This window comes from Podarcis filfolensis (genome assembly GCF_964270895.1).
Source record: "Podarcis filfolensis genome assembly, chromosome: Z".
Classification (NCBI taxonomy): Eukaryota; Metazoa; Chordata; class Lepidosauria; order Squamata; family Lacertidae; genus Podarcis; species Podarcis filfolensis.
This window is the reverse complement of record NC_139617.1, coordinates 35,191,600-35,206,785: the sequence shown is the minus strand read 5'-3', so window position 1 is coordinate 35,206,785 and position 15,186 is coordinate 35,191,600. Positions and strand designations below refer to the sequence as shown.

The 15,186-nt window shown below is 47.0% G+C and overlaps 2 protein-coding genes across 3 annotated transcripts in view; both read left to right on the top strand.

Moving 5' to 3' along the window:
- QRFP (pyroglutamylated RFamide peptide) overlaps nt 1-15,186 on the top strand; it is a 135,938-nt gene that overhangs the window by 68,079 nt on the left and 52,673 nt on the right. The gene's annotated exons all lie outside the window — the stretch shown is intronic.
- Nucleotides 1-15,186, top strand: part of FIBCD1 (fibrinogen C domain containing 1) — a 69,316-nt gene that overhangs the window by 25,821 nt on the left and 28,309 nt on the right. The window contains exons 1-2 of one of the 2 annotated variants that reach the window (XM_083596468.1): nt 5,724-5,852; nt 8,201-8,677. In XM_083596468.1, the coding sequence (XP_083452594.1) occupies nt 8,204-8,677 (474 nt within the window). In that variant the 5' untranslated portion in view covers nt 5,724-5,852; nt 8,201-8,203. Of the gene's footprint in view, nt 1-5,723; nt 5,853-8,200; nt 8,678-15,186 lie in introns of those variants that run through there. The other variant, XM_083596467.1, reaches the window with a different exon arrangement.

Sequence of the window (15,186 nt, the reverse complement as noted above, 5' to 3'; positions counted from 1 at the left end):
CCCAGAGTCCAGCAAGCTTTAGTACACTAGCCTGCTCTGCTAAGCTTCTTTCTGTTTCTCCGGCATCCAAAGTAACCACTACAAAATTGCACACTGGTGTTCAAGCATCAGCTCATTGCAGATACAAACCTCTGGTCCGGCTCCCTCCGAGGTGCTCAATCTGGGTTATATCATGATCCAGTTCTGCAGATCACAGCGGTCATAAGAACATAAGAATGGAAGAAAGCCTGCTGAATTAGGCCAAAGGGGGCCCATCTGGTCCAGAATCCTGTTCTCCTGATGGCTAATGCCTGTGGGAAACCTGCAAGCAGGATTTGAGTGCATGAGCCCTCTCATTCAGAAGCACTGGCATTCAGAAGCACTGCTGCCTCCAACTGTGCAGGCAGAACACAGCCATCATGGCGAGTAGCCTTTGATACCTCTTTGATAAATCATGGTTAGTAGCCCTCGTGGAATGGGTATATATGGGTTAAGAAAATCTCACAAGTACTGTAAACTGGTTTAACTTATTTATCCATTCTATAAATTTATACATTGCTTGGTTTTTTCTTACACACACACGCACACACACACACACACACACACACACAGAGGTTTTCAAAGAGAATAAAACAATAAAATTATTGGTAAAAAACAGTTAAAAACAACTATTTAAAACATTCCAAGAAACAAAATTAGAAATAAACTAAAAATAAATAAAAATATAGACCAGCATTCTACATGTCTGGTTAGGCATGTCTAAGCAATAACATTTTTAGCAGGTGCTTTAAAAAGTACAATGAAGGCATCTGCCTGAAGTCAATAGGCAGGGAGTTCCAAAGTGTAGGTGCTGTCAAACTGAAGGATCAATTTCTTACAAATGCAGAACTGGTATTATGTGGCACCTGTAACATTGCCAGGTCTACAAAACAAAGCAGTCAACGGGCCTGGTAGGGACCCCAAGATCTCCTGCAATGCTTTTGCAAAGTTTTTTTGCAGATAAAGTCGCTCAGATTCGGAAGGAGGTAGACTCCACTGTGGGAGCAGGGCCGGGGCAGGAGAGTGCCGGAGTTCTGTCTAGTCCTGCTAAATGGGATCAATTTCAACCTGTTACCTCCAAGGATGTGGACAGGCTGCTTGGACGAGTGAAACCAACCACCTGTCTCCTTGATCCTTGTCCATCCTGGCTGATAAAAGCAAGCCGGGAAGGGCTGGGCAATGGGCTCCGAGGGGTGGTAAATGCTTTCCTCTGCGAGGGAGCCTTCCCAGACCCGCTGAAAGAGGCGGTCATTAAACTGCTTCTTAAAAAAACATCTTTAGATCTGGCCAATATGGCCAACTATTGCCCAGTCTCAAATCTTCCATTCTTGGGCAAGGTGATTGAGTGGGTGGTTGCTGAACAACTCCAAGCACGCCTGGAGAATGCGGACCATTTGGATGCCTTCCAGTCAGAATTCAGGCCTCACCATGGGACTGAAACTGTCTTGGTCGTGCTGGTCGATGATCTCTGGTGGGCTAGGGACAAAGGTGAGAGCTGTTTCCTAGTTCTGCTGCATCTCTCAGTGGCTTTTGAGACCATCGACCATAACATCCTTCTGGACTGTCTTGAGGGGCTGGGAGCACTGTTATACAGTGGTTCTGCTCCTTTCTCCTGGGACGTGTTCAGAAAGTGGGGGGGGGATGAGTGTTCAGACCCCTGGGCTCTCACTTGTGGGGTGCCTCAGGGTTCCATCCTCTCCCCCATGCTTTTTAATATCTACATGAAGCCACTGAGAGAGATCATCAGGGGGTTTGGGCTGGGTGTTCATCAATATGCGGATGATACCCAGCTCTACCTCTCTTTTAAATCAGAACCAGTGAAGGCCGTGAAGGTCCTGTGTGAGTGTCTGGAGGCGGTTGGAGGATGGATAGCAACTAACGGATTGAGGTTGAATCTGGCAAGACAGAAGTACTGTTCTTGGGGAACAGGGGGTGGGCTGCTGTGAAGGACTCCCTGATCCTGAATGGGATAACTGTGCCCCTGAAGGACCAGGTACGCAGCCTGAGTCATTTTGGACTCACAGCTGTCCATGGAGGCGCAGGTTACTTCTGGGCAGCTGTCTACCAGCTCCATCTGGTGCGTAGGCTGAGACCCTATCTGCCCACAGACTGTCTCGCCAGACTGGTGCATGCTTTAGTTATCTCCTGCTTGGACAATTGGACAATGCGCTCTACGTGGGGCTACCTTTGAAGGTGACCCAGAAACTACAAGTAATCCAGAATGCGGCAGCTAGACTGATCACTGGGAGTGGCCACCGGGACCACATAACACCAGTCCTGAGAGATCTGCATTGGCTCCCAGTACGTTTCTGAGCACAATTCAAAGTGTTGGTGCTGACCTTTAAAGCCCTAAACGGCCGCGGTCCTGTATACCTGAAGGAGTGTCTCCACCCCCATCACCCAGCCCGGACACTGAGGTCCAGTGCCGAGGGCCTTCTGGCGGTTCCCTCGCTGCAAGAAGTGAGGTTACAGGGAACCAGGCAGAGGGCCTTCTCGGTAGTGGTGCCTGCCCTGTGGAAGGCCCTCCACAGATGTCAAGGCAATAAGCAACTATTTTACTTTTAAAAGACAACTGAAGGCAGCCCTGTTTAGGGAAGTTTTTAATGTTTGATGCTGTATTGTTTTTAATATTCGGTTGGAAGCCGCCCAGAGTGACTGGGGAAACCCAGCCAGATGGGCGGGGTATAAATAAATAAATTATTATTATTATTATTATTATTATTATTATTATTATTATTAGGCGGATATGGGGTAAGGCGAGATCTCACAGGCAAACACATTGAACTTGGCCTAGTAGCAGATAGGCAACCAGTACAAATCTCTGAGCACAGGCATTATATGCTCACACAGCTTCACTCCTGTCAGCAGTCATGCTGCAGCATTCTGCACGAACTCCATCTTCCACAAAAATCTTTGTAGAAACATGATGGACTTGTGAAGGAGCACATGCGAAACTGCACTGGAAATAATGGGTTGCATCCAATGCTAGTCCTGCTCAGAGTAGACCCACTGAAGTTATCAGAAATGGCTAATTTAGATCCATAAATTTCAGCAGGTTTACTCTTGAGTGGGACTGGCATCAGAAACCACTCTGATCTTTTGGATTCTGCGTGAGTTTTCACCATGATCTGTCTGTTCATTTGTAGCATTTATTATTAAAAGAAAATGGAAACTTTAGGGGGAGAAGTGCAAAAATGCTCCAGGCAGGTTGGGGTTTTTTTGAGGGGGGGGTTATTATTAGTGACGAGACATTACAAGGTCCCAAAGGTCAGAGCTATCCCCAACCAGCATCCTTTTGCTGCAAACTTTGCAGAATCAACCGCACACCTCGGAGAGCGTGGCTCTGGAAAGGAATTGGTGCCCTGGGCCATTTCCAAATAAGACTCCCTGCTCTAAAAACACTGCCCCTGCCTTCACCTCCCCTCTCTCCCTGTCCCATTTCCTTGCTTTTTTATTAACGAAAGAGATTCATGATTCATGCAGCAATGAGATGTTTTCTCACTGCAAACCGCCAGACTCATTAAAGAGTCATGAGGTCCGTCAACCTCTTCGGTAGGCGAGGCGCTGGGGTGACTCCAGAGTCACGGTGGAAGGAATTCCTGACCGGAACCAGGTCTCGCCATTTGGCCCTGCTGGAAGCGGGGACTGCTTATTGTCGCACTAAATAAAAACGAATCCAACCACAGAAGCGCATCTGTTCCGTGACCCCTCCGTCGTTATTATTTCATAGAGCAGGCACCCAAGTGAGCCGTATATCAACTGCGCCCTTCTGTCTAACTAACTGCCTGGTAGAAAGATGTCTCCGAGGAGCGAACATTTATCTGTTCACCTTCAGAGAACAACCCCCGCTCTGTATGATCAGCCAGGTATCTTAGGATAGGGGAGGTGAATAACAGGAAATATAATAATAATAATAATAATAATAATAATAATAATAATAATAATATGAAATAGATGCATCCAACTAAGTTCTCATCAGAGTAGACCTATTGACATTAATGGATTTACGATAGTCATGCCCATTATTACTCTGAGTAGGAGAAACATTGGATACATAGAATCATAGAATCATAGAATCATAGAGTTGGAAGAGACCACAAGGGCCATCGAGTCCAACCCCCTGCCAAGCAGGAAACACCATCAGAGCACTCCTGACATATGGTTGTCAAGCCTCTGCTTAAAGACCTCCAAAGAAGGAGACTCCACCACACTCCTTGGTGGCAAATTCCACTGTCGAACAGCTCTTACTGTCAGGAAGTTCTTCCTAATGTTTAGGTGGAATCTTCTTTCTTGTAGTTTGGAACCATTGCTCCGTGTCCGCTTCTCTGGAGCAGCAGAAAACAACCTTTCTCCCTCCTCTATGTGACATCCTTTTATATATTTGAACATGGCTATCATATCACCCCTTAACCTCCTCTTCTCCAGGCTAAACATGCCCAGCTCCCTTAGCCGTTCCTCATAAGGCATCGTTTCCAGGCCTTTGACCATTTTGGTTGCCCTCCTCTGGACACGTTCCAGTTTGTCAGTGTCCTTCTTGAACTGTGGTGCCCAGAACTGGACACAGTACTCCAGGTGAGGTCTGACCAGAGCAGAATACAGTGGCACTATTACTTCCCTTGATCTAGATGCTATACTCCTATTGATGCAGCCCAGAATTGCATTGGCTTTTTTAGCTGCCGCGTCACACTGTTGGCTCATGTCAAGTTTGTGGTCAACCAAGACTCCTAGATCCTTTTCACATGTACTGCTCTCAAGCCAGGTGTCACCCATCTTGTATTTGTGCCTCTCATTTTTTTGCCCAAGTGCAATACTTTACATTTCTCCCTGTTAAAATTCATCTTGTTTGTTTTGGCCCAGTTCTCTAATCTGTCAAGGTCGTTTTGAAGTGTGATCCTGCACCACATTTATGCTAAGAATAACTGATTTGAGTGTGCGTGTGTTTTTAAACAACAAAAGAAAACACAATCAAGTGGTGTATAAATTTATGGAATAAGTATATTAAATAATTAATAACCTTAATTATACTGGCGCAATGTGGTATAGTGGTTAGAATGTTGGTCTGTGAATGTCAGACAGTGGTTTAAATCAGTCATGAAGCTCACTGGGCAACCTTGGGTCACAGTCCCTGTCTCTCAGCCTAACCTACCTCCCACCTCTGTACTTGGTTCAAAATATGCTTTCCAATGCAAACTGAGGTGGTCAATCACAACAGCTACAAACCCAAGCCAGAAGGCCCTTGTTTGAAATCTGCTGTTGGCCACAAGCTCTCTAGATAACTCTAGGGTTGCAATGCCACCTGTCCCTAGAAAAGCATGATCATTCCTTTTTTCTTTCTTTTTTTGGAGACAAGTGTCCCCTGTCCTGTTTGGACTTCAAGCAGTCTGGACTCCGACTCCTCCAACTGCATGGTAGAGGGTTGGTCCAGTGGGAGGAGGAGAACGAGAGCCCGAGCAAAGAGTTTGTGCAGGAAAGGGTGGGTCCATGAGGAGGACAGCAAGAGTGAGAGCCAGAGGGACATGGGCAGAGGGTGGGATGGAGCTGAGAGGAGGAATTTGAGAGAGAGTTTTTGCACGGGCAGAGGATGGGTTGCGGGGGGGGGGGGGAGTTGCAGTGCACAGGCCTTCTATGGTGGAGTCTCAGGTTTTGTGCTAGCAGGGGTGGTTGTGGGTGGGTCGGAGAGTGGGTTTAGAGGGGCCAGGTCCAGTGCAGGAGTTTTTTGCAGACAGAGTGAATAGGGTGGGTCAGAGAGCATGGCACGGTTTTTGCAAGGCTCTGGTGGAGAGTAGGGGGGCAGCGGATTGTAATGGATTGCTTTGAAGTCATTTCTGCACCAGGTAAAGTAATTTTTGCCCCCCCCCCATTCCCACCACCCCCGACCTGTCCTTTTGCCCAACCAAAGGTGACAACCCTACTTTAGACAAGCTATTATTTTCCTCCAGCTTCAACACACACACACACATATTGGCAACTACAGTACGGGGACATATCGGCTGTTACGAAGGTTTATTGAGGCTATATATCTCGAGTACTTTTTGTACCCTTGAAAGGCACTCAGCAAGTGCTTATATTCTTATTTTGAAAGTGCCCTTCAGCACGACCCTTGGGCAACGGAGGAAGGATTGCTTAAGCAAAGGAGAAACTTTCTGAAATCCCAGTGTGTTGAGATATACTGGGGGATATCAGTGGGCTTGGGGGGAGGGGTGCATTGCAGCTAACCAGTGGTGTAGTGACCAGTTCAGAGGCACAGGGTCCTTTCATGACAGTCACAGCCATTAGACAATAAACTTATAATCATGCAATAATTCTAATTAAGGGTGCACTGCAACACTCAGTGCCAATCTATCTGTGTTGCCCTTCAGCTAGATATACTATTGTCTGTTCACATACATGGTCAAATGATTTGGAATGCTCCAGCATCCTTTTTTGGAGTGACTTAGGTTGTGTTCTCCTTGAGCATATATAACAGAACTTGTACCCCATTCTATTGAAACGGAAGCCCCCTTGTGCTGTCAGCAGTGGTGTAGCAAGCTACTCAGGCACCCAGGGCGGTGTGCAGCCTGCGCCCAGCGGTGGGGCGAGCCAGGGCAGGGCATGCTGTCCAGAGCCTCCAAAGAGCCTACCCACTGCCTCTGCCTCAGCTGTAGGGCGGCTGAGGGGTAGGCGATGGGCAGACGCAAGCCCCGCGCTGCCGTTTTGGGCAACACCGAGCCTGCAGGCGCCTGAGCCACTGTGTCACTCCCAAGAGAGATGTGTGGTTCGGGCCCGCTGCAGGCCCCAGCCTACGGTAAGTGCCACCCCCATGCTGTGCCCCACTCCTCTGCCCCCCCCAACTACGCCTCTGGCTTAGCTTTGGAGCAGACAGAACAACAACTCCTTGGTGTCCTTCCAGTGTATCTTCTCCAGAGGTACCCTAGGAGAACACTCTCAGTGGCTGCCCTACCTCCTTTCACTCTGATTGGTCTCCATAGTGACTAAGGAGCTTTCCTTTCATGCTGATGGGGCAGTTCTAGGATGCTGGAGACAACGGACCCTGCTGGGAAAAAGTAATGGGCTTTTGACCTGCTGTGTCCACAGACTACCACACCTCTGCAGCATACCCTAAATGGGAGGGAGATGAGACTCTGATGTCATCTGAGGGGGGCTCAGATCTCCCAGGGTTTTGCACAGTGGGGTCGTCAGAGTCAGAGGAAGGCAGATCCTCTGGCTGGGGGGGGGGGTATTGGCCCCACAGATTCATCTGGTAGCAATGCCTCTGGAGTTGGCCTTGCATCACCTTTTCCTTCAGGTTCACAGTCCTTGCCTCCATCACCTGATGAAGCACCAACACCTTGGAATTCCCTGCCAATTGATAAACATTTCTGCTTAGGCACAGAGAACATTGATATGTGCTTCAATGTGGTTGCCAGCTTATCATCTTAATTATTTTTCTTAATGCTTTAAACAGTTGTTTTTAACTATTTCAAACTCATAATTTCATTGTTTTATTCTTTTTGTGAACCCATTTGAGATTAAAAAGAACCCTATCAAATGGTAATATAAGAACACAAGAAGAGCTTGCTGGTCATCTAGTCCAGCATCCTCTTCTCACAGAGCCCACCCGTGGGGGAAGCCCATAAGCAAGTCCTAAGTGCAACAGCAACTCACTGCACTTGTGATTCCCAGCATACTGCCTCTGACAGAGGAGAGATAACATAGCCATCATGAATGGTAGCTGTTGATAACCTCCATAAATTTGTCTAACCTATTTCAAAAGCTATTGAAGTTGGTGGCTGTCCCTGCATCTTGTAAATGGATGGTGAGAGAGTGAACAAGATATGGAGTAAGAATATTAGAAAGTCTCACAGGATCAGACCAATGGCCCACCTAATACAGCATCCTCTTCTAACAGTGGCTGACCAGTTGCTTGAATGGGAAGCCCAACGGTAGGAACTGACCACAAGAGCCCTCTCCCCTCCTGCGGTTTCCAATCATGGAGGAAGAGCATATTCACAGTGGCTAGTAGCCATATAATTTAAAAACAACAGATTGTTGAAAAAATAAATAAAATGAAGAGGAACCCAGCTTCTGGTCCCTGACATGAACTGACTTTCTCTCCCCTCGCTTCCCATCCCTACCCATCCCTTGCCATTGCTATGTTGGCCCACAAAGTGGCCATAACCTTCTCTCTGCTTCCGTTTTCTAGAGAATGAGCTGCGGTTATATCCTCTGCACCGTCCTCCTGTCTGTGGTGGTTCTCCTCGCCGTCACTGTCACTGGCGCCATCCTCTTCATGAACCACTACCACACGCCCGTCACGGAATCCCCACCCATCATCAGCACCAATCCCGATGAAGCCAATGCCTTGGTCACCATCGAGAAAGCTGATGGCTCTCGTGTCAACATATTCATTGACCCCAATTGCCCGGACCAGGGCACCGGTTTCACCCGCCTGGAGGGCCTCCAGTCGTCTGTCCTGAGGGCTGTGACAGATCTTGATGCCGAGACGAAATCATCGAAGGGGCAGGAGAGGGCGTTGCTGGTGGGCCTGTCGGATGAGGTGTCCAAAGTTCTCAGCCATGCCACCCAGCTGAGGGCAGACTGTGACGGTCTGAAGAAAGGGCACAGCACCATGGGGCAGGAGCTGAACGCTCTGCAGAACGAGCAAGGCCGTCTCATACAGGTGATGGATGGGAGCGGAGGGGCAAGAGGCTAGTTCCTGTGAACACTTGCCCCATAAACACACAAATCATGCAAAGTATAAGTTAGGGACCGATTGAGATGATTTTCATATGTTATGGACAGGCAGCTAGCAGAACTGCAGTGTGCCCCTCTCATCCCCAATAACTTTTGGCTTGTGTCCCAGGAGCAAGTTAAAGCCATTTGAAGGGTCATAGCCAGAGGTCTAGCATCTTTACTTTCAGGGGAAAGGTTAGTTTTTGGAAGAACTCCTGCTTGAAACCCTGGAGAATCACTGTCAGCCAGTGTTGGCAGTACTGAATTGGATGAACCAATGGCCTGACTCAGGATAAGGCAGCTTCCTGTGTTCCATTGCTGCTGACCCCTTGGCCCTCAATCAATTAAAAATGTGGAGTCTCTTTTAAAAAAAAAACATCATCTCAGTTTAAATAAATAAAATAGTAGCTGACCAGAGATTTTTGTGAACTGCAGACTGTCCTCTAGATTGGAGGGTTTTAAAATATTTTATTTAAGTCACTTCCATCCATGTAAAAAACCAAAATCAAATTATATGGAAAATGTTAAGTTCTGTTGCAGTTAGGTGCAGTGCAAACTTTTGGTTTTTTAATTATTATTTTAGAAACAGATGTCAAAACATTTACTATCTCCCCCTGAATATACACCATTACTTACCCAGGCTGGTTTACAGGATATTAACTGTCTTAACGGGTTTTCAGGAAGTGTGTTTTTCTTACAGAAAGAACGGAAGAAGGCAGGAAGGAGCATTCCATAGCCTCTATAAAAACAGTCATGGTTGCAAGTGGTGGAGGTTAGGCCATATAGAGGTTGCTGCCCCACCAACCTTAGTCTGCCCTTGGCCACCCCCTACCTGACCATCTTCATGCATACAACCAATCATGTTGTGGCTCTACCTGTCACTGGAACAGGAACCACCTACTGTTGGGCTCCCTGCATTCTTCTCCACCAGTCCCCGTGGAACCAGCCGCTGAGTTCAATGGCGCTTACTCCCGATGCAAAGGACTTGTTCATTCTGTGTGCTGCTCCTTTTTGATACATGCATGTATAAGCATTTACTTATAATCTCTTTATTGTATCCCACCTTTTTCTCCAAGGAGCTCAAGTTGACTTACATAGTTCTCAGCCTCATGACAACCCTATGGGATATTTTAAACTGAGAGGTGGGGGACTTGCCCAAAGTCACCCAGCAAGCTTCATGGGGGAGTGCAAATTTGAACCCTGGTTTCCCAGGTCCTAGTAGGACACTCTGGCCACTGTATCACACCGGCTGTAATGGATCACACAGTGGTCTGCATTTCTGAACTCTTCTCAGAGCTGTGCCTAGGATGGGGACCCTCAGGATTGGGGGCTGGATGCTGCCCTATAGCTCTCTAGCTAACTGCCTAGCTCTCAGAACTTTTCCCAGGACCACAGCCCTTACCAGTCCTGCTTTGCATCCTTCTTGAGGGTTTCTGCCTGCCTGGGATGTGTCCGTGAACTTTGCTCAAGACTCCTACTTGTCTGGATGGAGGATAGATAAGGATGTGTTGTTGTGGTGGTGGTTGCATTTATTATAGTGTTGTGAATTGGGGAGGTAGGCTGTGTACCTGTATACAGTTTCTTCTAATTCCTGGATACAATAAAGATTCAATTGCTGGAGTAGCCAGGCAAGTTTCTTGGTGACTCTTGGTGGCTCTGTGCCAGAAGACAAATGGGCAGGGTGGTTAGAAACTGTCTGGCAGTTAGAAAGACAAAGGCCAGAGTTGTGTGAGCTAGAAGCTAGAAGCTGGAGGCAGGCTGGGCAGATGAGAGAAAGAGCTATGCCTGATCTCTGCTTGAATCCAGTGCTGAGGCCATGGGAGAAGCAAGACTGAATTGGGGGCAGGTGAATCCTGTGAGCCCCTCCATCACAGGCTCAGGTTGTACAGTATATAGATGTAAATAAACCATATAACACATTGTCAACCTGGGATAGCTCAGTTGGTAGAGCATTAGACTCTTAATCTCAGGGTTGTGGGTTCGAGTCCCATGTTTGGGCAAAAAGATTCCTGAATTACAGGTGGTGGGACTAGATGATCCTCGTGGTCCCTTCCAACTCTACGATTCTGTGATTCTGTGACACCACCGTCTCTGCTGTCCCTCATTCCGAGGACACCGGACCCTGGGTAAGTGCCTGGAAGCCCTGGAATCTCACACCGCTCAGAGATTGGGGTGGCATGCAACAATATTTACTTATATCCCACCTTTTTCCGAGACCAAGACTCAAGGCAGCTTATACAAGTTAAAACACCACCGATTAAATACAAAAAGCCAAAAACATATAGAGATAATTGTTAGGGTAGAAACTAGACTACCAGCCAAATTGCTCAGCCCACTTTTGGCTCTGACCCCACCCACCACAGGCATGTGGCCCCCAGAAGGTTGCCCCCAAAGGAAATGTGGCCCTTTGCCCCTGATAGACTTTCCTTGGTGATGTGGCTGTATAGGGGCTCTCACAATGAGTTTATGCACTTCCAAATTTACAACCGCAACACTGGTCTGGGATGCCACAGAACTGCCCTGAGATCTATGGATAGAGGGTGGCATAAAAATCTAATTAATTAATTAATTAGGGTGGGGGGAGAGTTGCAGCCACAGCTTTTCATAGGAGGAAAACTGGGAAGGTTACAGAAGGCAGGGGAGGGGAGTCTGTGCATGTTTTGCACGTAGCGTTTGAGAGCTCATTTGCCAGACAGGTAGCTAAATGCTGGTGAGCCCTGAGGATGTTGGCTTACCTCAGTGAACTCTGTTGCATTTTGATTGAAGTCATCAAAGGAGGCTTCTGCAAATTCAGTGCTGATGCCTAAGGCAAGGTTAGAGGGGGTGGTGGAAAGAACAGCCATTACATCCCTGTAGTGAAAGGGAAAGTGCATCACCTGGAAACAAAATGGCTGACCATTTCAACTCTGCATTCAAGTGAGGTTTAATTGTCTGGGCAGTGGGAAGGGGTTCAGTCCCATAAACCTTGAGACTGGGCTAGGGCAACAGGGATGCCTCTGAACGTGTCTGTGATCTACCTCCATATTTGGAAGCCATTAATGCTTCTGAATACTAATTGCTGGAAACTGCAGGAAGGAAGGGTGCTTTTGTGTTTAGGTTTCCTATAGCTGGCATCTGGTTGGCCACTGAGGAAGAACAGGATGCTGGACTAGGTGGGTCGTTGGCCTGATCCTGCAGGGCTCTTCTTATGTTCAGGAAAAGCACATGCTTTGCACGCAAGAGGTCCCTTCAGTCCCCAACATCTCCAGGTAGGTCCAGAAGGACACCTGTCTGGAATCCTGGAGAGCCACTGCAGTCAGTGTGGACAATATTGAGCTAAATGCCCCAACATGGACTAAGTAGGCAGCTTCCTATATTCCTAGGAGTGAAGGCGCAGTGGTAGAGCACATGCTTTGCATGCAGAAGGCCCCAGTTTCAATCCCCAATGGTATTGCCAGGTAGGTCAGAGAGAGAATCTCTGCCACAAGCCCTGGAGAGCCACTGCTAGTCAGCGTGGACAGTACTGAGTTTGATAGACCAATGGCCTGATTCATTGTGAACCTGTAGTTCTAAATCCTCCTCTTCGCTGCATCTTCAGTTAGGTAAGACATCATCATCACATCCTTGTAAAAACCTTTATAAACCCTCCTGGTTTTGCACCTGTTTCTTGCTGAAGTAAGGCAATTCCTCAATGAATCATCACTGTATATTAGATAAGAACTGCTGACTCTTATGGAGAAGTCTGATAAAAGGTGCGAGCAAGGAGAAAAGCTGTTCACATTTTCATCCCCACCCCCCACCCCCGTGTAGGGTGTTTAATGGAAAATTGTGATGTTGGAAAATCTGCTTTTAAAAACCACCCATCACTTCTGCCAAGGGATCCTTATTTTTTGAACTCAAGAGTTCAGCAAGCCTCACTGAATTGTTTCAATTACTTTGATGAATTACTTATTGTTTGCTTTAATTATATGCTACAGTGTTTGATACTATGTATAGTGATTGCAATGTTGTTTTTAATGCTGTTGTGAGTATTGTGAGCCCCCATGCAATACACATACCCCCCCTACAGCCACAGGAAGCTTTGGCAGCACACTAACAATGAAATGGCACCACCTTAGTCCATGGGTAGGGAATCTGTGGCCAGTGGGCCAATCTTGGCTCTGCAAGGGGTCTGCAAGGCCATTTCCCCCCTAAGCACATCCAACTGCCCATCAGCTGACCCCCACAGCCAGCAGAACCTAACTTTCTGCTCATCAGTTTATGAATAAAGTGTACGATCCTGCTAGGTACTGCTCTGCTGGTTCATTCCTTGATGATGACTGACAGGTAGGCGGCCCTGCCCGTCTGTTAAACTTGGCCCATGGGGGCCAGTGGCAGATAAACTTCTGACCCCCCAAGACGAAAAGGTTCCCTGAGTGCATCTAAGTGTTAATTGCTATTTAATATTTTCCATGTGCTGTTCTTGTTTACCAGTGATTAGTCATCCCAGCAAAGCAACAACTTGGTCAGGAGGGCACAGGGGTAAGGTGATTTGCTGGTGCTGTTCTGGTGTAGGGAAGGTTCAGAACCTTGGGTAGTTCTGCTGGTATCCAAAACCACAGTGGAATGATTTCAGCACAATGGAAAGCAAACCTGCAGCTAATGTAAGAGACAAATTACCTCAGCAGCAGCCTGGAGCAAACACCAGGGTTATATAGTCCTTTGGGAAACTACACACACACACACACACACACACACACACACACACACGTATCTTAAAGGACATAAGCCTCATGCCACAGTTTCTGGCTCCTAGCAGGTGAAGGTCAGAATAGTGATGACCTGGTTGGAGGGAAATCCCTGGTCACTACAAGGTCCAGTCACCAGAGTCTGAAGACAGCAGTAGTTTCCTCAGACAACGCAGGATCCCAGGCAAAGTGTCCTACATGGGAAGAACAACAAAGCAAGTCTTATTACTCCTCTGATATCTCAGTTTCTAAGTTCTTAGTCCATGCCATGATATGTCCATTACTTTTATTTTCTGGGCCTGGCTTTGGTCCTTTGGGTATGCCTTGTTAACATTTTTTAGTTTGAGTTGCTACAGTTGTCCTTATGTGGAGCTCAGCAGGCTCCCCTAGGTCTCCAGAAGTCATATCTTCAAGTTCTGCTAGGGTGGGAAGCCTCTAGCCTCCCTGCCTGGGAGTTCAAGTTGGCCCACAAAGTCATTTCTCCCAGTCCATGGCCCACCTGTCAATCCTCTGACATCACTGATGGGTGGGAGAATTAGGTTCAATCCTGCTGGGGTCTGCTTCACTAATATATTCCCTTGGCAAAGGAGACCCCTGCATCCACAAGGACTGAACCTGGTGAGCAGAAGTTTCAATTCTGCTCAGTTTACCTGTTCCCCTGCTAGGAGAAGGCTCATATAGTCAAAGCACAGTGTAGGGCTGTTTGAAAGCCATTTTGCAAACAGTTCTTTAGACCCCTGATTTTCAGAAGTTTGAATAGCAGTGTGAGGCTGTTTGCAAAAGGGCTTTCAAATAGTTCCTCACCATGCTTTGAAGTCCTGGCAGTTGGGGCATCAAAGCTCAGTATCACCTGATAGCAGCTGGGCTCTCCAGGATTGGGGGTGGTAGAGATCTGAATCACCAGTCAGAAAAAGCTACCCACCCTTAAGGAAGAGTAATAGGCAAATGCTCCTTGCCTCTAGTGTATGTGCAAACACACATGCATATGTACAAGCAATAAGCCATTACGCAGTGCACAGCCTGCTACCCCATGCACTGCAGCTGAAGTCAGCTTTGTAGAGTTGATCACCTATAGCAGCCCAATTTTCAGTCACGTTTTTGTTGTTTAATGACAAGATTTACATTTCTGCCCATCAACAATGTTCCCTGGGCAAGTCTACAGGGCAAAGGGAATAAAATACATGATCATTAAAAGCATCAACAAACACAGCAGAATGCAACATAAAACTCTCGATGTTTTGGCAGAGAAATGCAATCAATTTGCAGCTCAATAAGATAAAGCTTCCACAATGGGGGCCCAGATAGCATTTGTTTAAAATGTTACCATATACATTACTCGGTCCACTGTGAAAGGAGGGGAAAATTATTTCATACTATTACATTGCATACTCCTGATATTGAGAACCAGTATGCTATAGTGTTGGGCTAGGACCTGGGAGACCAGGGTTCAAATCCCCAGTCAGCCAAGAAGCTCAGTGGATGACCTTGGGCCAATTACTGTATTTCACCTTAACCTACCTCACACAGTTGTTGTGAGGATAAAATAGGAAAAGGGAGGAACTGTATATGCTACCTTGAGCTTCTTGAAGGAAAGTTGGGATATTAACATAGGAATAACAATAATGATAATGATAATGTTTTCTTCCCCATATGATTCATTTACCACGGCATTGTTTTATTTAAAAAAACCCACCTTCAGAATGCTTTACAAAAAGAATAAAACAATAAAAGCAGTTTAAACTGCTATGTA